The sequence below is a fragment of the Mustela nigripes genome, chromosome 12 (genome assembly GCF_022355385.1).
Source record: "Mustela nigripes isolate SB6536 chromosome 12, MUSNIG.SB6536, whole genome shotgun sequence".
Lineage (NCBI taxonomy): Eukaryota > Metazoa > Chordata > Mammalia > Carnivora > Mustelidae > Mustela > Mustela nigripes.
In genome coordinates, this window is record NC_081568.1 from 77,975,212 (window position 1) to 77,999,353 (window position 24,142).

The window sequence follows — 24,142 nt, forward strand, 5'->3', positions numbered from 1 at the left end:
CTGTTTTATGTATTGTAGGACTCACATGAAAATTCACATTGGAAAATAAAATACAAAATGTGGGAAAACCATTATTCGTTCTCCATTTATTGTTGTACATGTGATTTTCATGGTTGAGATAAGCCTTATTTCATGTAATGTGAAAAATGTGGGGAAAAAAACACTTCCATTTTTTTATCTTTTAGAAAAATGTAGAAAAAATCTCACTGATGAGAAATACTGTGATTGTAAAAAATGTGGAAAAATCCTCAATTGTCCCTCATGCTTTAGGCACATGTGAGAACTAATATTGAAAGTATCTCCTTTGGCTGTTGAAGATTATGAGAAGATCTTTATTTCTCCTATATCTCTTATTTTACATGTAAGATTCATATTGAGGTGAAGCCTTACAAATGTAAGAAATACAGGAAAACCTTCACTTATTCCTGAAAGCTTACAATACAAGTAAGAAAACATATAAGAAAAGGATCTGTATACATATAAGAAATGTGGGAAAGGCTATAGGTTTCCCTCTACCTTTAATAACCACAAGCACTGGCCTTATAATGGTAAACAATGTGACAAATCCTTTCATTTTTCATATTTTACTGTATATGTGATAATGCACATTGGAAGAGAAACACTGTGACTGTATGGAATGCAGTAACTTCTGCCTTCTGAGCTCTTAGGTCATGAGAACTCATACTAGTGAGAAGTCATATTACTATCTGGAGAGTAGGAAAGTCTGAACTTGTATGTAATTCCTTCAAAATCTTGTGAAAATTCACATTGGAGAGAAAGCATACAAGTGTAAGAAATGTGGGAAAGTGTATTTCCTAACACTTCAGCACTTATTTGAGAACATACACACTGAAGAGAAAATATATAATGAATGTGGAAAATCTGTTGTGTCTTTCTCATTCCTTAGTCAGCTAGTGAGAACTCATACTGTGGTATAGACCTGTGAAGAATGGAAAATCCTTTAGCTTATACCTTTATGCTTTCAAAGATGGGAAAAGTCAAGTTGGAGAGAAAGCCAATAAATGTAATCAATGTGGGAAAGCCTTCAGGTGCATCTAATCTTTGATTATGCTTGAGGAAATTCACACTGGAGGAAACATCTTTAAAATATTGTAAATACGGAAGTGCTTTATCAGTGTCTTATCTTTGAAGTGACTCCTAGCTCATAATTTCTACTTTGTATTTTCTAATATAAGCCTTTATAATATAAATGTTGCTCCTGATGTCCTTGTAGCTATATCATACAACTTCTGATATCTCATTTTCATTATGGTTCATTAATATGTATTGTATAATTTCCATTGTGAAGTCTCTTTAGACTTAAATAAAGTGTTTTTAGTATGTAAGTGTATTTGAAATTAACTTTGTTACTGTTTATAATTAATTCCCATTCCCAGATGTAATACATGTGGTCATTACAATATTGACTCTGGTATTTGTTGGGTAAGTTATTTATCTTTAGTGTTGAGAGATCTGTAGCATTTTTGTAGCTAATGTAGTGTAAAACCAATTGCTTTGGTCAATAAGTAATTGATATAAGTAAAAAAATGTGCAAAGTTATAAAAAAGGATAGTTTCATTAGACTTGGTAATTTCACCTTTTGTGCTTTGCTCCTCCAAGTTGGACACAATACTTCAAGTTGAAAAGAGAGCCCTTGTAACCATGAAAGTGAAAGCTAGGGGGAATGATGATTGTGCTGTATTGTGTTAAATGAGACTTACAACCACATTTTCCAGACTCTTCTCTGCTGTATGGTTGCTAGAATTGGACAAGAGTAACCTGCATGAAATTTGGAATGCAAAATGAAGAAGTCATTAACCTCAAAAGAATGTGGAAATAGCAGATTAACAGATCTAGAACTGTTCAGGAGTTCCAAACTTCAACCTTGACTTCCTAACTATTGGCTTTGTTGAACATCAGCCCTAAGCTAAACACTAAGCATGTAATTTTAATTCCCTCAGAGATGGCAGCTTCCACAAACACCTCCATGAGCTCACCCATCATGGTCCTACTTTGGCGGCTAGATGTGCACAACTGTTTGAATTTTCTACACAGTCAAACCCGCCTATTCTCACTGCTGTTTCAGGATATCATGATTAGAGATTTTCTTCAAAACTCTGACTCCCGGGACGCCTGGGTGGCTCAGTTGGTTGGACGACTGCCTTTGGCTCAGGTCATGATCCTGGATTCCCAGGATTGAGTCCCGCATCGGGCTCCCAGCTCCCTGGGGAGTCTGCTTCTCTGACCTTCTCCTCGCTCATGCTCTCTCTCACTGTCTCTCTCTCAAATAAATAAATAAAATTAAAAAAAACTCTGACTCCCTTTTCTCCACATTGTGAAAAGTGTAATTTCAATAGTGAGCACCTATAATATATAAACAAATATATATATACAATATAAACAAATGTGTAACTTTGTTCCCCTTTTGCATTGTTAAGTGGCCACACTGTCTCTGTACTGCCTGTTTCTGGACTCTTCCAAGAGAGAAATAAGAACCTTGCTAATCTGTGGGTCATGCTGTGAGAATTTTATGTCATTCAAAACTGAATAAAATCCTAAATGATAAACATAGTATGTGTTAAGTTAAAACAACCAATCAGTGTAATCCATCATATTAACAACATGAAGGAGAACATTTATGTGATCATCTTAATTCATAGGAAGTCTTTGAAAAATTCACAATGCACTTTGTGAAAATTTTCAACACTCTAGAAGATGGGAACATTCTCAATGTGGTAAAGAATATCTATAAAAATCCTACTACTAAAAAAAGTCCTACTACTAATATCATACTTAATGGTGAAATATTGAATGCTTCCCCATAATACTAGAGACAAGGCTTAAAAGTAATCACTGTCCTGTTCAACATATAAAGTAGGGTCTAGTCAATGTAAAAATGCAAGAAAAATAAATGACACAGGTACTTAAAATATTTGTTTTTGGGGCGTCTGGGTGACTCAGTGGGTTAAAGCCTCTGCCTTCGGCTCAGGTCATGATCCCAGGGCCCTGGGATTGAGCCCCACATCAGGCTCTCTGCTCAGCAGGGAGCCTGCTTCCCCCCCCCCCCACCTCTGCCTGCCTCTCTGCCTACTTGTGATCTCTGTCAGATAAAAAAAATCCTAAAGAACCTAGAGTGGATTTAGCAGGGTTGAGGTTATAAGACTGATTTGTAAAAGTTGATTATATTTCCATATAACTGCAACAAATGAAGAACAAAAGTTAAAAACTACCATTTGCAATAGCATCAAGAAATAAATAGGAATATATTTGGTAACTAAAGATGTGCAAGACTTCTACACTGAAAATTGTAAAACATTGCAAAGAGAAGTTGAGAAGATTTAAATAAATGAAGAAATATGCCACATTCATAGATTGGAAGACTCAAAATGATTAAGATGTCCATTACCACCAAATTGATCTCTATAGAGATGCAATCCCAATGAAATTCCAACCTATTTTTTTGTAGAAGTTGGAAAGTGACAAACATATTTGCAAGACGTCTTGGATAGCTGCCATAATCAAGATGGTGAAGTATTGGCAAAAGGATCATCGATAAACTAAAAATCGAATTGAGTGTAATACTGATTATTTGAAGAGAAAATCAACAGTTTTTTAAAGATTTATTTATTTGACAGACAAAAATCACAAGGAGGCAGAGAGGCAGGCAGAGAGAGAGGAGGAAGCAGGCTCCCTGCTGAGCAGAGAGCCCAATTCGGGGCTCGATCCCAGGATCCCGGGATCATGACCTGAGCTGAAGGCAGAGGCTTTAACCCACTGAGCCACCCAGGCATCCCAGAAAATCAACATTTTTTATCAGTATCCCTATATACTCATGGTGTTTATGGACTTCTTTGGTGCTTATGGACTATATTTAATCAAGTATGTATCTTTGGTCCATTTTTACTAATTATCACAACTTCGCTGACAGGAAAACTCCTTAAACTGGCCTCTCTGGGATTTTGACCCAACTCATTATATTGAAAGGATCCTTGCTTTCTGGCCATAGCAAGAGGTCACAAAGTTATTCTTTTTTATTGCTTATCCAGACATGTACTCAACTGTCCTTACAAAGAGCTCTGGTTTCTTTGCATTGAATAAAGGTGTTAGAGGACAAAATCTTGGGGTCCTGAAAAGTTGGAAGATTAAGTATAAGGAGCTCTGAGTTAAAGGCATGTTGATGGACATATAGGAGTGAAGATAAAGTGTGAAAATCTTTATGTGCTAAGTTAATGATCACCAAAGGGCATCCCACCAAGAAGAGTCATTAAAAATTGAAATAGACAAAATTACATATCTGTTTAACTTTAGACAGCCTCTTTCATTGGCCAGGACACTGCTAGCATGATGAGCATAGGAACAAAGAGGCCACAGTGGCAAATATTGAAGTGTCTCTGCCTCTCTGACCAAGGCACATCCCACTGCTTCCACAGCCAAAGTCTAACCTGCCAGTAACTGAGATAACACTAAACGATTTATATGGCAGGAATGGCTTCAGTTACCATTGCTTTCAACAGCCCACATGGGGAATTTGTGCTTCCCCTTTTCTGAAATATGAACTCTGCAGAGTTAGAAGCCCTTATCCCTAAAGGGAAAACATTCCACCAGGGAACATAGCAAGATCCCCAATATAATATAGGCTAAAGCAGTAACCTCAGTCTTCTGGGTTCTAGCAGACAAGAAGAGAAGTGATCCAGCTTGACTCTGATCATCAGGAGGAAATAGGGCTGCTATTATACCCTGGGGGCAAGGAAAATGTATTTGGTACCCAGAGGACTTACTTGAGTGCTTTCTGGTACACATTTGCCCAATTACTTCATATACCTATTGGGTATATGCAACAATCCCAGATGGGGAAGAGCATGATGACAAGGCTGAGATCTCTCAGGAAAAAAGTCCGGTTTACACAACCAGGTAAGTTGGTGACACAAGCAGATGTTCTAGTGGAGGGTTAGAAGAAGCCTGAAATGGGCAGTGTGGGAGGGAGATAATTACCAGTATTAGCCCTGAGACCAGTTTCACTAGTAGGAGCTGTAGGTCATCCTATTAAACTTTCTCTTCCAAGTTTTCCTTCAGGAAGAGGCCCAGAAGAACCATGAAGGAGATGCCTCCTAAATATATATGAAGAGGATCTGAGTGGCAAAGCAGGTGGGTTGTAGGGACATGGAGATGAATCACCCAGGTTCTCTTCCAATGAAGGACTTGTTTCTGGGCGTGCCAGGAGAGTGATCAGTGGCCATCCTTCAGCTGTCACACCAGTAACAGAGTGAGCCATGTCCAATTACTGATCAAGGTGGAAATATATAGACCTGGCTATTTCAATCTAACACAGCACACCTCTAAAGGGTCATTTTAACTCCAGACCTCCCCAATTCGCTGTCTGCTGAATCCTGCTTCCATCACCTAATTTCCACAGCTGTTAATCCCAAAGAACTCCTTAGCAAACACCCTACACTCTTAAGTCTCAATGTCTCCTTCCTAGAGATCCCAACTTAGTAACACAGCTCCCAGCTTGCTATTGGACCATGGTAGAGACTGAGCCTGATGTGGAATACCAAATGAACATGTGATCTGATATACCTATAACTTACTAGATATTAGCTCATTCATCAAACCATAAAATGGGTGTCATGTGTAGCAGTTCTCCATCTTCAAGTGGAAGTAATAATACAAGATCATCCATGACAAGGTCTAGAGAATATAAATACATTTATGAGTGTATGGTTTAGACTGGCAGGGCTCCTGCTGTTCCTGCATTTATAACCTCTCTTTCAACCTACATCTATGGCCTCAGTGGGAGTTCCCTGGGATCAAATTACTGAAGATGGGAATTTTGAGACTAGTGTAGCAATATTTCCACACAGAAATCTGGCACAGGTCAGAAGAAGACTCCTAGAGAATTGCATCCTGCAGGACTGGTCTAGAAAGGAAGGAAACTCCTGATGGGAAAGAACTTTGAATGGTACACCTGATTGTTCATTTTCCTGGAAAGAAGGATGGCCAGAGGTATAGATTTGCATTTGTATTAGTTTTCTAGGGGCTGCTATGCTGAAAGTACCATAAACAAGTTGGCTTAAATAATGGAAATTTATCATCTCACAGTTTTGGAAGTTAGAGGTCTAAACTCAAGCTGTTAGCAGAGTTGGTTCCTTATGAAGGCTGGGGGGAAGAATCTGTTCTAGGTCTCTTTCCTGGGATTGTAGGTAGCATTATTCTCCCTGTGTCTCTTCATATAGTCTTCACTCCAGTGTGTGCCTGTGTTCAAATTTCACCTTTTCAGGAGGACATCAGCCATACTGGATTAGGGCCCATCCTAACGACCTCAGTTTAACTTGATTACCTTTGTATTCTGAAGTACTGAATGAAGCAGGGGAAGAAAAGGTGAGGTGATATGGGGAAGAAAGTATACCAGCAAATTACGCACTCTCTCTTCCCCAGACCCACCAGAGAAGCAAGAGAAATCAATCCAGTGGGGACACTCCTTTAGCTTTCCTCTTTTTGCGTGTGAGCAAGGACTCATGAAGGCATGTAAGCCAGGCCTTCCTGCTTTTATCTCATCCTCTCTTAGCCAGCCAGTGTTTTAGTGACCTGTTCCAATTTTCTATCAAAATACTGCTCTTAGGATATCTCTCTGCCCATTGTTAGACATTATGGGCTATAAACTGATTTTGTTGGTCTGAAGAAATGACAGTCAGCTGTCTCAATTAGTGTAGTATCTTCTTTTCCAGTTCTTTCCTAACGCTTTGATCATTTGCATCTACCAGCAGATAAGCCAAGCCTAGTCCAGAGTCCATGGCTACTCCTGTCAGCATCTGTTTGTAACTGATGGAGCTGCCAGTATCAGCTTGACTTACCAGTTATGTTCAAGTCTTTCCCACCAGAGAACCTGTAGTCTCTGTGTCTTTTGTTGACAGATAGGACGGTTTTTGGAAAAGATTTTTAAATTTATTTTAGAGAGATCGAGAATGTGGGGGTGGGGAGGCAGAGGGAGAGAGAGAACCCTGAAGCAGACTTCCTGCTGAGCTCAGAGCCCAATATGGGGCTAAGCTTCAGGATCTCAAGATCATGACCTGAACCAAAATCAAGAGTCTGCTGCTCAACCAATGGGACCCCCTAGGCACACGAGTTAGAACACTTTGTATTGGCATTTTGTGCCTCAGTGGGTGCAAGAGGACTATGTCTAGATTCAGCCTATCTCTAAACTGCCCCCAATGTTTATTTATTTCATGGACGTAGGTGACTGCCTTCCATCAGGGTGGTAGCCTTCCAAACAGGATATGGTCCATTCACCTTGGAACTGTCATCCATAAACCAAGCAGTTGAGGGCTCTTTATAGGGCACTGCCCATCTGACAATAGAATCCCGCAAGGCCTTATGCAGTTCCAAAGTCAGTCCTATGGGAAAAGAGGCTCCTCCTTCTATTTCCTTGCACTTCCCAGGTGGCAGGATCCCAAGTAAACCATTTCCATTTTATTATGAAATTTGGGGGGCACTTCCATCCTTATTAGAGTATTTCACCAATATTACTCTAGACGTTATGGGTATTTCCGCTTTCAGCATCATTTTATGTCCTTCAATCACCAGGATAGCTTCCATTAACATCTAATAACAAAACAGTAAATACCTTTCAAATGGAAATTCTCTTGGCCAAAGTCCCAGTAGGCATTGCAGGGAAGCACTTACAGGCTTTTGTTCTAAGTCCTATCCTTGGCTCCACACAGGGCTCTCAACACAGAGAATTTGTCCCTACCAGCCTTCTAGCTTCCATTCCACACTGCATGGCTCAGGCAATCCTACTGGTTCTCATTTAGGATGTCCAATTAACCTTACCTGCAGGACTGATTTACGTGTCTTCTGTTTTACAATACTAAGGGAGATGTTCCTCAGTCAGGTACAATGTCTACTGCCCAAATATAATCAGTTTAAAAAGACAGACCCACTTCACATAAAGCTTATTCAAGCATACCAGTTCTCCTATAAAGTTTTACCATAATTCATCAACTCATATGTTCCTAACTATAGTCTCTATTAGGATTTATCCACAGGTTTTGATTTTATAATATGAGGTAGGGAAGTGTTCCCCACCCATACAGAATGTCAATTCTCATATAAAACATTCAGTCAAGTTGAGAGAACTTCTTTACATAATACGTGATTAAACATTGTATCTTTCATAATCCTATCAACCATTACAGTTTTAGCTTATCTCAACCCAATTGTAGCCCAAATCAGGGCTTCACCCATGGGCTTTGGTATCACATTATGTGGGACTCCCATATTGAGGAATCGTGGAAACTTCTCTTCCCCAACCCCTGGCCATTTTAACCACTCTTGTGCAAAAGGCTTTGACTCCCCAGTGAGAGGTCAAGCCATGGGACCCTGGCCCTTTGGTCAATTTTTGTCTCAAATAATCTACCTAACCACAGTTCTCAAGCTATTTCTGGTTAGGTTTCTCATGTAATCTTTATCTTCTGACTTTTTACCTTTCTCCAAATAGGGTTAAAATAGAGCAGGACTTGTTTGGGGATCCTTTAATGTTTGGGGGCCAGTGAGGGGGTCCCTTTGGACTGCCCAACCTTAGGTAGTACTGTATTAAAACCTTTGTTTAACCCCATTAATATCTGTTTTATTAATCCCATTTTTAAGTAACCATCTAAAGATTTCCACCCTGTTGAGACAAATTTTGTGGCTTTCCCTTTCCCCCCTCTTTATTTTGTTCCTATCAATATCCATTCTATTAACTTTATTTCTTAATAACCATTTAAAAATTTCTATTTTTTGCAAAGAATACTTTGTCTCTCCCTTTCGCCGCTCCCCAATCTCTTGTTAATTAACTTTATGCTTTTATTAGCATCTGCGAGACTCATGGGGAAAGTTGAGAGAGAAAATTAGAGGAGGCTTCCCAACCTGCTTTTTGCTTTTGCAACAATTTAAGGTTATATGGAAGGCCCATGTGAAAGAGCACATCCTAAACACAGCATTTACTGTGACCCAGGTGATGGGCATATTCAGTGGGTGAATCTTATGGTCATCATAAAGCCAATCCTATACAACTTGTATATGAAGCATGTCAGCGGCCTCACCTTGGGTGTTCCACTTGGCATATCTAGAGGGAAATGGATAATCCATCTTTCTAGGGTAAACAGACTTTACAGTGGATTTTACTTAGTCCACCAGGCTAACTGTTCCCTCAAGAGTAACCCCCAGTACATCTCGATCATTTGCCATCTGTAATTGTTCCATAGTGAGCTGTGGGTCCTGTATCAACCCAAATGTGCTCTTCCATTCTGCAGCATTCAAAATGAAAAATGTAGCCCCTAGAGGAGTTATTCTCACAATCCATTCAAGTAGAAGGTTTTTAAGGAAGCTGATGATACCAAACTACAAGATAAAACAGTTCCTTCACACTATGCCCCCTGGTTCCAGTGGTTTCCTGGTTTTTCTAACACCAACTTTGACTATTTTGTTGATGATTAGATGTCCTAAAGGGACTTTTCTTTTATTCCTGAACAATTTTTTTGTCCTGGGGTGGGTGTAGTTGGGCAGCTCTGAAGCTGGTGGCCCAAACTCAGACTCAATGAAATGACTTTGGTCTAGCATCAATGTCTGACCCAGAATTGCTCTCTTCTCTTTTCAGTTTAGCAGTTACAAATAACAATAACCAAGAGTTTAAAAACAAAATTCAACTGAGTAAATTTTAGGATCTAATTGGCTTTATGCAATGATTCATTATCTAGCAGCATCCTATCTAGCAAATAGGAGCTCTGAAAAGCTGTATAAAATGGAAGGATTTTATAAGAATAAATGGGGAGGGGCAATCAGCAAAAAAAATAAAAGAAAGAAAGGATTATTTCAGGCAAAGTCACCATCTCTTAGGGGAAAGAGCAAGAGATCTTTTTATTTTTTTCCCAAAACTTGCTGATACTATTCTCTTGCCCCTCTGCCTGCTTCTTACTCTTATTCGCTACTCATGACATTTTCTTTGGTTGTTTATTTTTAAAAGATTTTATTTATTTGAGAGAGAGAGAGAACAAACAGAGGCAGAGGGAGAAGCAGACTCCCCACTGAGCAGGGAGCCAGATATGGAACTCCATCCCAGGACCCTGGGATCATGACTCAAGCCAAAGGCAGACACTTAACTGACTGAGACACCCAAGCACCCCAGAGTCGGCAATCTTTTTTTTTTTTTTTTAAAGATTTTATTTATTTATTTGTCAGAGAGAGAGGGAGCGAGAGCGAGCACAGGCAGACAAAGTGGAAGGCAGAGTCAGAGGGAGAAGCAGGCTCCCTGCGGAGCAAGGAGCCCGATGTGGGACTCGATCCCAGGACGCTGGGATCATGACCTGAGCCGAAGGCAGCTGCTTAACCAACTGAGCCACCCAGACGTCCCCAGAGTCGGCAATCTTTATAGATAGATTACCTCATCTTCCTTTGGAGGATGGAGAGGCCCGTGCGATAGATTACCTCATTGGTACTGACCAAAAAATTCTGACTGTTAAGGCTATGTATCTGGGAGAGATTGAAACTGCAATTAGGTTAGGTATTAAACCCCATTTGGTGACTTGACTTAGCACAAGTGACTCCATTTTGGGTCTCTGGTTTTCCTTTAATCCAAGGGATTGAATATTTTGCCTTTTTCCTTATTAGTTTGTATTTCGTTTTGTATTCAGTGAACCAGCTCTTCAGAAGTTGGATCCATCACTAAATTCCATTGGCATCTTGTACCTTTAGCCCCTGACTATAGGGCAACTGCTGCTCTAGACCATGGGTGACTGTGTGGCCACACAGAAATCAAAGGTTCTTCATCCCTCACCTTTTCATCCTTTCTCTTCTAAAGCCACATGTTTCTGCAAGCCAGGACCAATCTAGCAAATCCCACTTCACTGACACCAGCTCCTTTAAGGTTCTGAATAGCCAGTTTCAACATAGGGAGAAATATAAGTTAATTAAGCTGATTCATCAAGATTAGAAAAAACTGGAGAGTATTTTAACTATTAAATAAGTTGAATATTTCATCATCAGCTGGCCATGGGTACTACCAAAAATTCAAGGAAAAAATAATTACAGTCTTAAACAAACAATTCTAAAGACTAGAAAGGAAAGAACACTCCATAAAAATGTCATATGTTTAGCATGACTCCGATATCAAGAAAGGAAAATTAAAAGGCAATATCACTCATTGACGTAAATTAGAGGGAGAAAAATCTCACCATTGTCTTTATGGATACAGAAAAAACATTAGTTAATTTTTTTTATTATGGAGTAAAAATCTTAAACTAGGAATAAAAGGAAATTTTCTTTTTTTAAAAAAAGATTTTATTTATATTTTTGACACAGAGAGAGATCACAAGTAGGCAGAGAGGCAGGCAGAGAGAGAGGAGGAAGCAGGAGTTCATGACCTCAGCTGAAGGCAGAGGCTTAACCCACTGAGCCACCCAGGCACCCCAAAGGGAAATTTTCTTAATCTTTAAATGATATAGGACAGCTGGGTGGCTCAGTCTGTTAAGACTCTGACTCCTGATTGTGGCTCAAGTCATAATCTCAGGTTGGGGAGATCAAGCCCCATATTAGGCTCTGTGCTGGGCATGGAGCCTGCTTAAGATTCTCTCTCTCCCTTTCCCCCACCCCACCTCCCCAGCCCTGCTCACATGTGCAAGTGCATGTGCACACACCCACATACACGTGTTCTCTCTCAGTAAATAAACAAAAATAATAAAAAGCTTTAAATGATGTGAAAACATTTACAGCAAAACACTTACTTGTAAGATGTTAAAATATTTCCTCTAAAATTAGAAACAAGACAAAAGCCCACTTTAGTATCTACTTAATATTGTACTGTAGGTTTTGGCTATAAGTTAAAGAAATACAAGTCATGTGGATAGCAGAGGAAGAAGCAAAGTTGTTATTATTTGCATGTGATGTTAAGGAGTACACAGAGAATCCAAAGTACCTGCAGATAAAATGTTATAGTTAAAAATAGTTTAGTAGGGTTGCAGAATTTGAAAAATCAATACCAAATTAGTGTATTTTACAAATGGAACAAAAAGAAATTGACATTTTAAATCGAGATGTGCTTTACAATCATAAAAAACCATGTAGCTAGGAATAAGTATAACTGATGAAGTGTAAGACCTATGTTGGGGAAATTACATAATTTTATAAAGAGATATTAAGATGACTTACATAGATGGAAAAATATATAATATTTGTGAATCAGAAGATTGAATATTTTAAAGTTATCAATTCTCTTCTCCCCCAAGGCATTACTTTAAACATTATAACATTATTGTGACATTACTTAGAAATTTGTATGAAAGAATAAAAGTCAATAATAGCTAGGAAGCTATTAAAAAGAAAAAAGAACAGGAAGAAGAAACCTGCCCTGGGGAGTTGCATTCTTGGTTTAGGCTCTTGTATTGATCTCAGGGTTGTGAGATCAAGCCCTACATTGGGCTCTAAGCTCAGAGTGGAGTCTGCTTAAGACTCTCTCTGCCCCTATGCTAGTGGGCTCTCCCTCTATCTAATAAATAAATAAAGCTTTAAAAAAGAAAAGGGGGGGTACCTGGGTAGCTCACTCTGTTTAGTGTCTGCCTTTGGCTCAAGTCATGATCTCAGTTCTTGGGATTGAGCCCCGTCTCATCTTCCCTGCTCAGTGGGGAGTCTGTTTCTCCCTCTCCCTCTGCTGCTCCCCCTGCTCATGAGCTCCCTCTCTCTTTCTAATAAGTAAATAAAGTATTTATTTATTTTTTTTAAAAGATTTTATTTATTGGGGCACCTGGGTGGCTCAGTGGATTAAGCCGCTGCCTTCAGCTCAGGTCATGGTCTCGGGTTCCTGGGGTCGAGCCCTGAATCGGGCTCTCTGCTCAGCAGGGAGCCTGCTTCCCTTCCTCTCTCTCTGCCTGCCTCTCTGCCTACTTGTGATCTCTGTCAAATAAATAAATAAAGGCTTGTGATCTCTCTCTCTGTGTGAAATAAATAAAATCTTTTTTTAAAAAAAGATTTATTTGACAGACAGAGATCACAAGTAGGCAAGCAGAGAGCCCGATTCAGGGCTCGACCCCAGGAACCCGAGACCATGACCTGAGCTGAAGGCAGCGGCTTAATCCACTGAGCCACCCAGGCGCCCCAGCTTTATAGGCTTCTTAAGAACAACATTTTATTGAGAGGAATTCTGCCAGTCTTGGAGCAGCAAGGAATAAAGAGGCTTACTTTAGTTGTAACCAGAATGACCCTCTATTCCCGGTGGCTGAAGAACAGGTATTCAACTCCAAGCGTGTAGGGATCAGATGAACTATGGTTTTTTGTTTGTTTTTGTTTTCTGGGGTTTTTCTTCAGTGCTTAACATATACATATGATATGGTTTAATAAAATTGCTTTTCTTATGTTTCATTGCTTTATATAGTCACACCTCATACACACTCATCAGTAAAATACCCTGATGGCCAATACCAAATTTAGAAGGGTCAAACATTGTAAAAGATTGACAAGGAGTTCTAGACCCTGAGGTAAATTTCAGGATGGGTCAGTCCTATTCACTGTGGAGTGCAAGTACTAAGTTCTGTCTAGTTCAGCCTGAGAGGAGGGTGTTTCATGTCTGAGTACTGTCATTAACCACCAAACAGTGAACAAAAGTTCTCTTGGCTTTGGCATTTTCTGTTGCCCTGGAAGGGTTTCTGACCAGTGGGTGGAAGAGAAGACATGAATAATCCAAAATGCGTCAACAGCCCCATCCCATTCGTCCATTCCTCAACCTAAAACCCAGTAGATGGCATACCTGGGTGGCTCCGTCTGTTGAGCGTCTGCCTTTGGCTCAGGTCATGAACCTCGCATCCTGAGATCGAGTCCCCAGGTCAGGTTCCTGCTCTGTGAGGAGTCTGCTTCTCTCTCTCCCAATGACCCTCACCCCTGCTTCTGCCCTCACTCCTGCTCTCTCTCTCTCTTAATAAATAAAATCTTAAAAAAAATAAAGCCCAGCAGAGGGGAAGCTCTTTGGAAGGGAAGAAGAGGGAAAGTTGGTACAGATGAAGGCTGTGCTACTTCCCAAAGGCCTGATGCTTTAGGCCACACCTAACTAACAGTGCAGAATATGGTCCCACTTTGAAAATGAATGCCAGAAAGAGAAGAGCATCTTGAACTGATGAATCTATCCTGAAATGAATAATGCACGATATGTCAGCTAAGTTGAGTTTAAATAAAACCCCAAAAAGATGCTTTCTAAATATATCTAAAGATATATATGAACATATATATAGCCATCAGAAAGGATGAATACAATCTGCATCGACATAAATGGGACTGGAGGGGATTATGCTGAGTGAAATAAGTCAAGCAGAGAAAGACAATTATACAGTTTCACTCATATGTAGAACATAAGGAATAGCATGGACCACAGGGGAAGGGAGAGAAAACTGAATGGGAAGAAGTCAGAGAGGGAGACAAACCATGAGAGATTCTGGACTCTGGGAAACAAAACAGGGTTACAGAAGGGAGAGGGGGGGGGGGGGGTAACTGGGTTACGGGTATTAAGGATGGTATGTATTGTGATGAGCACTGGGTGCTATACACAGCCAATGAATCACTGAACACTACATTAAAAACTAATGATGTACTATATGTTGGCTAACTGAACATAATAAAAAATAAAAACATAATTCTAAAAAACCAAAAAACATATGTATATATAAATGTATTTATAGAGAGAGAGAGTGAGCATCTTGGGAAAATGCGGGATGCTTATTCTGAAATTTTAACTCAAGAATGTAGAAGCCACACAAGTACACAGGTATACTGTCCTCTTAAAAAATCTAGATGGGTATTTAAGGTTTTCAAGTACAAAACCTTTTTTAAAACTTTAATTGCCTAGTATAGTGAACATGTTAGGCAGAGTTTTAGAGACCTACATCTCAAATGGGGTAAGCCGTCATTTATGACCATCTTCATAAAACATGGTTAACTCCATCTTTCTGGTGATACGGATGAAACATGAAACCAAACTGTTTTACTCACAACAGATAACCAACTAAACTGCATGTACCTGTACAGGTTTATACAAGAGCCATGATGGAACTATATTTGTCATTTTAGATCAGGGTCATAGGCCACCTGCTCACTACGTCTATCCCACCAAAGACAAGAGCAGCCATATTTCTATTTAATACAATTATGGTTGGAAATCATATGATGTAAAATAGTTCTTCTGTAAAGTTTAGAAGAAGGGAAGACAAAAAATTCCCATGAAGTAAAAAATAATTCCACAGTGGTCCAGGGCTCCATGAAACCCAAGATAAACTAGTCCTCTAAGGCATTTACGTGGATCCAGTTCACCAAGACCCTTCAGTATGCCTCAAACTGGCTCATCATCATTCTCCTGCTATATTCATAAGCCAGAAATAGTGACCCATTGGCAGGGAGCGCTCTAATCATAGTAGCCGTCAGTCCAGAATATAATGCTGCTATTCCTTCATTTTTCACAATACTTACAAGAGTTCCCAGAAACCCAGCCTGTTTTCCAGACACGGAAAGAACCTGAATTCTGGATTTGATACAATCCACTGGGTAGATGACAAGCCAAAGGCAAATTCCAGCAATTCCACCACTTAACATCAAGGGGACAGGGCCGAGTTCATCTTTTGATCTGCCTGAGGCAAAAAACGATCTACTCAGTTCATAGCCCCCGAAGAAGAAGAAATAGCCTGGAACTTCTTGAAGGAGAGTGCTGGAGAGTCCTTGGTAGAAGCCCAACGGGCCTTCCTTTCTGAGGATACCTTTCACGACGGACCAGATTGTATTGTGGCTTTTTGCTATTTTCCCCGACCTCTCCATTTCGTACATGGTCTGTAGTCGGCACTTTACAAGCTCAGTGGGGCACAGGGCCAGCGCAGCAAAGGCGGAGGCGAAGGACCCCGCAGTGGCCCTCTGCAGATCACTCAGCTTCGCCTGCCTGTCCAGTCCAACCACTTTCCTCACGAGCTCTTGGCAGAAGCCATAGCACATGAAGAGGACAGAGTTCTCGGCGACGTAGGCCATCAGCGCAGGGCCGGTTCCCTTGTAGAAGCCCCGCAGGCCCACCTGGGAGTACGTTTGCAGGCAGCAGTCGGCGAGACCCTTGTACAGGCCCGGGAACGTCTGCATCTTCACTTTCACTGTGTCGAAAGGCTGCCCGGTCAGGACACAGGCCGTGCCCCCTACCGCGCCCGCTGTCAGGTCGATGGCGGCCTGGATGGCAGGACTGGACTTCATGTTCCCTCACACTCTCCGGCTGGTCCCTGGGGGAGGCAGCTCTCTGGAGCCCCAGGCAGGTGTCACACCCCCGCCGCCCGTTCTCAACTCTCCCTCCTCGGCGGGAGAAGCCGCTTAACCCCACGCTAGGTCTCGGGCCGCTCTCCCCGCGCCCTGAAATAACTTCCAGCTGGCGGGCTCACGCGGGGCCTCCAGCGCGCCCTGCCGCCCGCCGCCGCTGCCGCCGCCGCCACCCGGCCCTCCCTTTCCAAGGAAGGGAGAAAGGTACCTGGCTGGACACCCGCTGAGTACACACTTTTCTTTTTTCTTTCTTCCTTTCTTTCTTTCTTTTTTTCTTTTTTTTTTTTTTAAATTAAGTTGACTCCACGCTGGAGCCCAACGCCGGTTTGAACTCTTGAACTCACGACAGTGAGATGGAGACTGGAGCTGAGCTCCACAAGAGTCAATTGCTTAACCGACTGAGCCACCCAGGCGCCGCGTAAGTACACACTTTTAATGAATTATAATACAGCGATTGAAAGCTGTTCGCTAAATTCTTGTAATTACAAGAGACACCACTGTTAACAAGCCGGGACAGAAACGCTTTCTTTTTCGGCTAGCCCCCGCCCTCTCCCCAGGTTTCTCACTAGGCAAAACAAAATGGGATAAGCTCCTAGTGGAGCCAGCCTGGGGTCAAAGGTCAAATATACAGCAGCAGATTTAAGACAAGGAAGACAAACTGCTGGGCGGGGAGTGATATTTACATAACAATTGGGGGCTGCTTTTGATCAGAAAACCCTTAAAGTCTCTAGGAGAGCAAGGCCAGTTCTGCAGCGGCTCTTCCCTCGCCCAGCGACGCTGCGGGGTTGGGGGAGGTGCGGGAGAAGAGTGGATCCTGAAAAAAAAAAAAAAAGTGTGGAGCCTGAGACCCTCAGATCCGCTCCGCCCTGCCTGTGGTGCTTGGAGAATGGCTACTTTCGCGGCCACATCGCCAAGGATCTGGAGTTGGAGTCCTGGGAGCTGGTGGCCCGAGCCCTCATCATTTCTAGAGTTAGGACATGGCGTTTTACAATTGGCGTGTAAAACAGGTTATTTTTTTAAGTCTCTAAGGAAAGAGCTGTGTGGCTCCCGCGCCCTCTACTGGCGTAAGTTTTGAGGTTCTTGAGAAGTCCTAGAGCCTGAGGCAGCCGCGAAAGATGGGGATATAAATGACAACAGGCCCAGCTTCCAAAGCAAGTTGGGGTTTTGGACATTAGCTTGAGGATACACCTGTCAGGACACACTTTTCCCTTCCAGATATATGCTCATAATCCCAGCGTTAGATCGAATTCTCTTAAGGTTTCCATTCTAAAGCTGCGTCGGTGTTTTACTTTGAGGGTAAAAATAAAACGGAGGGGGCAGGAGGTAGGCTGAAATGATTCTCCCTTCCTAAAGCTTTCCTTGTTTGATTATCTTTGGCTGTCAATTGGTATATAAAAGTGAGGCACTGAAAAGCAGATGGTGCGTGGATAATTTGCCAACAGGTAGACTTCATCGTAGTAGACAGTTACCTGGCCTTTTCCTCGAAGAATGCCCAAATGTCAGTATTTGATTTCTTTTCTCTGCAACGCATGGTTTTTTCAGAGAATAATCTTGAAATCTCAACTCTTTGTGTGTGGTGTAAGGCCTAGATACTGATTTAATGAGATTGAGAATGGGGGAAGAGGGGTGAGATTACTACAGTAAAGTATATAGATTTTCACATAATTTTCTTGTTTGATCCCATACATTTCTTTATCTGTGCCTGCTTTCTCTTAATTTGAGCCTTTGGTTTAATTTACCTAGAAAATAAACATCTTTGGAATGGGGAAGGCAGAGTCATCCTAGGGAGGGCTAGGGATCCTGGACATCCAACAGCTCTGCATGTACTTCAATGAATCCCGTATGTCCAGCCAGGTACCTTTCTCCCTTCCTTGGAAACTTCTAAATGCAAACACTGAGTTTTTCACAGGTTCTATATCAAGTGGGTTTTTCTTTCTTTGGTATACTACTTTTCAGACATTTAGCATGTAACTTTCTCTGATCCTTGAGTTAATTTGTCAGTCATTCCTCTGCTTTGGCCTTCTGAAAATAGGATGACATTCTTCATTCACTGGCTCATCTCTTATTCTTTTTGATTTTGAGATTTTTTTTGTTATCTTGGTAAACTTTTTGAGAGAAAAAAAGAGCTGTGTGAGAACACTGCCATTTTACACTAGAAAAAGATTTTTAAATTCTTCATGTTGAGGAATAGTTCATAGTTGAGGGATTTTAAAAAAATCATTATACTTTTTTAAAGTAAACTTTACCTCCAATTGGGGTTAGACCTCACCAGCCCAAGATCAGGGGTTGCATGCTCTATGACTGAGCCAGCCAGTTTCCCTGAGAGATTTTGTTTTGTTTTGTTTTGATATTACCCTCAGGAAAGTCAAGAAGAAAAAAAAGTATTTTAATATTTATTGTGGAGGCCCTATCAAGTTATCTAGAAGTGTTTTCAATAGTTCAACAACCACTGATTGTCAATTAGTTACATCTCGTTCATTGTTTATTTAAAAAATACATACTGAGTTTTTACAAACACAAGACATACAGGAAACTGCAATAAATCATAAACTGCTTTTGCATTAAGTTCACACATATGTTTTGGAGAAGCCGAATTAGAGATCTGGGCCAGGGATCACAAGGGCATTAATAGGGAAATGGTCTATACGTTAAATTGCCAGACATAATTGCATAAATAGTAGAGATTAAGATCAAGTTCTATGATTTTAACTAAACTGCTGGACTTGGAGAGAAGAAATTCCAGCATGTATTGTATCACTGCCCTAGATAATAGGTAAGCAACTGAAATCTTTTTTATTCTAACCAAAATGATAATGCTTCTTGTTTTAAACTGAAGCACGTCTTCTCAAGGCCAGAACACAATGGCAAAGAATTTCCAGATTTTTAAAAAATATTCTATTTGCTTATTCAACAGAGAGAGACACAGTGAGAGAGGGAACACAAGCAGGGGCAATGGGAGAGAGAGAAGCAGGCTTCCTGATGAGCAGGGAGCCAGATGTGGGGCTTGATGAGGGGGGATCCATTGTAGGGGCACCATGCGGGGGGCTCTACGTGGCTCTTGATCTCAGGACCCTGGAATCATGACCTCAGCAGAAGGCAGAGGCCTAATGACTGAGACACCCAAGCGCCTGGAATTTCCAGCTTTTCATTGAAGACCACTACCCTTGACAAGATGAATGCCCAAATCACATGCTCCCTAGCTGTTAGACTGAACGGCCAGATAGGATTACTAGAGAAGTAGGGTGTGAGCTAAGGCCTGAATGATAAAAAAGATAAACAGGAGAATATCTGGAGACTGTTCCAGGAAAAGGGAACTGTACCTGCTAAATGAAGCTCTGAGTTGAGAAAGATTGGCATTTGAGGTGCAGAAAAAAAGTCCAGTATGACTGCTGTGTAGTGAGCAGTCTTCCTAGTCTATATTTTCACATAGAATTCTTACTGGGTAATAAAAGATAACCAGAGTTTAAGACACAGTCCTTCAAAGACATGAGTATCACAATTTGTCCAAATTTTCATCTCAAATAAAAATTTTATCTGCAAATTAAAAATGTCAGGCCTTATGACACTTAGAACTGAACATAAAGATCCCATTTACCTAATCTGTGGATATAACAAAAATTGGATGTGGATAGGGATTTTTCTGCAATATTTGCTATAATAAAAAAATTTTAAAGGGAACAACCTGAGCGATCAGCAATAGGGGAGTGGATAAAATGTTTTTAAAAAATCTGTATCGGGGGTGCCTGGGTGGCTCAATGTTTTTAAAAAATCTGTATCAGGGGGTGCCTGGGTTAAGCCTCTGCCTTTGGCTCAGGTCATGATCTCAGGGTCCTGGGATGGAGTCCCACATCAGCCTCATTGCTCAGCAGGGAGCCTGTTCCCCCCTCTGTCTCTGCCTGCTGCTCTGCCTAGTTGTGATCTCTTTCTCTTTGTGTGTCAAATAAATAAAATCTAAAAAAGAAAATCTGTATCATGAAATGACTGGGTGGCTCAGTCAGTTAAGTGTTTGCCTTTGCCTCAGGTCATGATCCGGGGTCCTGGGTTGGAGTCCCAGCATCTGGCTTCTTGCTCAGTGGGGAGCCAGCTTCTCCCTTTCTTTGCTTGCCACTCTCCAGCTGTTGTACTCTCTGACAAATAAAGAAATAAAACCTAAAAAGAATAAAAATTAAAAAATTAAAAAAATAAAAATCTGTATCTTGAACAGAAGCAGTAAATGTATATATCCTAATAGGGAAGGATCCTTACATTTTTGAGTGATAAAATTTTTTATTTGTGCCTACAACAAAATCATATATTTTTTTGCTTTTCAAAACTGCATAAACATATATAATTAAATTTATACCAAAGAAAGGCCTGGAATGATAGATCTCAAAATGTTAACAGATTACTTTAGGAAGTTGGTGTGAAAGAGACTTTATTTTTTGTCTTTTTAAAATCTCTGCACTGTTTAACGTTAAAAACTAGCCCAACTACACACCATACTCATTAGCCAAGGAACTGTGAGCAAAATGAGTCCTTTTGGTAACACAGGACTTATTTTAAGGAAAATGGATCCCAATCTTCTTTTTCTCTTTTGATGTTTACATAAGAGATTAATTACTCTTACGGAGTTCTCAGTATTAATACAAAGCCAAACTATTACTAAATCAAGTAAAAAAGTTGTTGTAGTTAGCTGGGTCAGTTTGTTTACAGTATATTTGGAGAAATTGTTTCAGTTGTAATTAGATTCTTTGATTTGAAATCAACCACTTAAAATGGATTTATTTATACTTTTCTTTTTGATCACTTTTGAATTCAAGTAATTATTTCATCCCACGTATGTTCAGACAGTAGTAGTTTGCTTTTATTGTTAATAACACAGGTGCCTGCTTTTATTAACTTACTAAATTTCAGGCATTGTTCTAAGTCCTTTATTTGTACCAACTCAAGAGCCAAGATCCAACAACTCAACAGTCCTATGAGGTATGTAGTGTTATCACCTTCATTTTAGTGATGAGAACAGTAGGAAAAACAGATTAAGTTACTTGGGCAAGAAGCACACAACCAAAGGTCACTAAGCTAGTATATAAACCCATGCACTGCACCTCTTGACTTTGAGATCTTCATCTCTTTACTATTCTTTAATAAGTGTCTAACAGCCAAATTGCCTACTTTCAGTGAATTTGCAGCCTAGTGGGGGATGAGCTGTAGGTAGTTTATACTCTAGTATGGTAAGTGCATAAGACTATTTATCCCAGCAGGGGAACATAGTGACTCAGTTGGTTAAGCACCTGCCTTCAGCTCAGGTCATGATCCCGAGATCCAGCCTGGCGTCGGGCTCCCTGCTCACTAGGAATCCTGCTTCTCCCTCTCCCCCTGCTTGTGTTCTCTAAGACATAAATAAAATCTAAAAAAAAAAAAAAAATACTATCCCTAGCATCCACTAGAGTGCATGGGATTATAACAGACACTAAATGTTTAATTCAGTACGTCATATCCAGTGTTTGGTACTGTATAAGCACAGTAAGTATTTGTGGAATAAAAGGGAAACACAGAGTAGAGGGGTAAACCCATAACTGAATTGCTCTGGATGGAGATCAAGAAAGCCTTGCTGGAGTTAGTGATATTTTTAAAAAAGATTTTATTTATTTATTTGACAGAGACCACAAGTAGGCAGAGAGGCAAGCAGAGAGAAAGGGAGGGAAGCAGACTCCCCACTCAGCAGAGAGCTCAACGCAGTGCTCCATCCCAGGACCCTGGGATCATGACCTGAGCTGAAGGCAGAGGCTTTAACCCACTGAGCCACCCAGGTGCCCCTGGAGTTAGTGATATTTAGTTTGAGGTCTGAGAGTTAGTAGAATTTGGCCAAATAAAGAGGAAAGTCTTCTAGATGTGGACCGAAATTAAGTGGGAGGATGTGGTGAGATGAGGCTGAACAGGTTAGCTGGAGCCCTCCTAATCTTGTATCTTTTTAAAATTATAAACTGAAAAGCAGTGGTGGTGCTGAAAGCAATGGTGTACCATTCAAGGGTTTTAAGCATGGGAATTACATGATCAAATATATCTTAGGACGATCACTTTGATGACCAGGTCAAAAAACTAAATTACATGGTAAGAAAAAAAAATGTTCATACACACAGCCACACACACACACACACAAAACCAGTTAGAAAGTTATTGCCATTTGCTAGGCAAGAGATAATAATGACTTGAACTAGGGCAGTGGCAGGAGGATGAAGTAGTGATTGAAGAGCTTTTTAGGAAGTAGACTCAGTAGTTCAAGGGTGAGTAGTCAAAGGTTATGGCTTAAGCTTGTAGCTTCATTAATGAGGATGGCTGGTAGGCTGTTTAGTTCACTTAAGTTTTAAAAAGAGGAAGAGCAGGTTTTCAAGGAAAAGGAGTAAGTGAGAGTTCCATTTTTAACATTTGGAGTTGAGTTGCTTGAGGGATACATACAAGGGTTTCCAATACACAGGTGAATATACTAAATCTGAACTCTGAAAGGATCCAGCTTAGAAATAAGGATTTGAGCATCAGCATAGTCCTAGTAACTGAAACTGTGGTCACACAATCACTAGACCATTCTGTTACTGTATGCAGCATCTTTCCTTCCTATTATAGATGGAACTCAGCCATCACTGGTGTTGACACCTTTGTAAGAAAACAGTATTTTGTTAAATGATTCACTGTAAAAGGCAAATTTGTGGAGCTTTTCAGGTATCAAGGCTGTAAGTGTAGCAAAATACATAATGTATTAAAACATAACTTATTTTTTTTTTAAAGATTTTATTTATTTATTTGACAGAGAGAGAGATCACAAATAGGCAGAGAGACAGACAGAGAGAGAGATGAGGAGAAGCAGGCTCCCTGCTGAGCAGAGAGCCCCATGCGGGACTCGATCCCAGGCCCCTGGGATCATGACCTGAGCCGAAGGCAGCGGCTTAACCCACTGAGCCACCCAGGCGCCCTAAAACATAACTTATTATCTACCATACTAATGCAGTAAGAAAACTTATTATTTGCCAAATCAAGAAATAATCCAAAGTTTGACACTCAGAGAAAACTTAAGCCTGTACTATACTGAAATCTTAACAGTCTAAAAACATTTTGGTAAAAATGATTATAGATAATGTGAGAGAAAAATTAGTTTTGTGAGATGTCCAAACATTAGCATGATTTTAGACTTAAGAGGTCTGGACAATTTTAACATTTCACCACTGCTGTTTTCTGTGAAATGCAAAATTAAGGTGGGCTTTAAATGTTTCATGAGGCCAATTTTCAAAACACCTTTAATCCCAAACTGTCCAAAGTGAATTGCATGCAACTGCATTTTGTAAATTTTTTGTTTTCAAAAACAGCTTGTGTAAAGCCATTAGATTAGAATCCTAAGAACACACAAAAATTGTTTAAGAAAATTTGAAATATCCCACTATAGCAATGACTTCTTTTTGAACAACTTTGATTCAATATGGACATATCAACTTGAGTTCTGAGAATAGTATTAAATAATTGCAGTAATTGAAGTTGAAAATATTTAGAAATCCAACTAATCCAAACCATTGGATTGATCCAGTGAACAGTACTTGATATGATAGCCTTTTTTCTACTGTATTAGCCAGATGAGCGTAGTGCTTTAAAAAAAAAACATAGACCTTCATGTACAAAACTTAAGGATGATTTAGGTAGGTTCTGTACCTAGTGTTTAACCTGCAAATGAAATAGGTGGTTTGGAAACTTCAAGTAAGGCACAAAGATGACATTTCCCAATTTCTCTGACCCTACTGTGTTTTCTTAAAACCCAACATAACTGCTTCTTTCTCTAAACAGGATCAAATCAGTCATTAAACCACACCAAGAAACCACCTCA

At 40.3% G+C, this 24,142-nt stretch overlaps 1 protein-coding gene across 1 annotated transcript; it reads right to left on the reverse strand.

Moving 5' to 3' along the window:
- Positions 1 to 15,330: 15,330 nt before the first annotated feature.
- LOC132028606 (mitochondrial ornithine transporter 2) lies at positions 15,331 to 16,236 on the reverse strand. The gene has a single exon (XM_059417778.1). The coding sequence runs from the start codon at positions 16,234 to 16,236 to the stop codon at positions 15,331 to 15,333; it is 906 nt and encodes a 301-aa protein (XP_059273761.1).
- Positions 16,237 to 24,142: the final 7,906 nt, after the last annotated feature.

Excerpts from the sequence above, each read along its gene's own strand:
- LOC132028606 (XM_059417778.1), bottom strand. The coding sequence starts at position 16,236 with ATGAAGTCCAGTCCTGCCATCCAGGCCGCCATCGACCTGACAGCGGGC.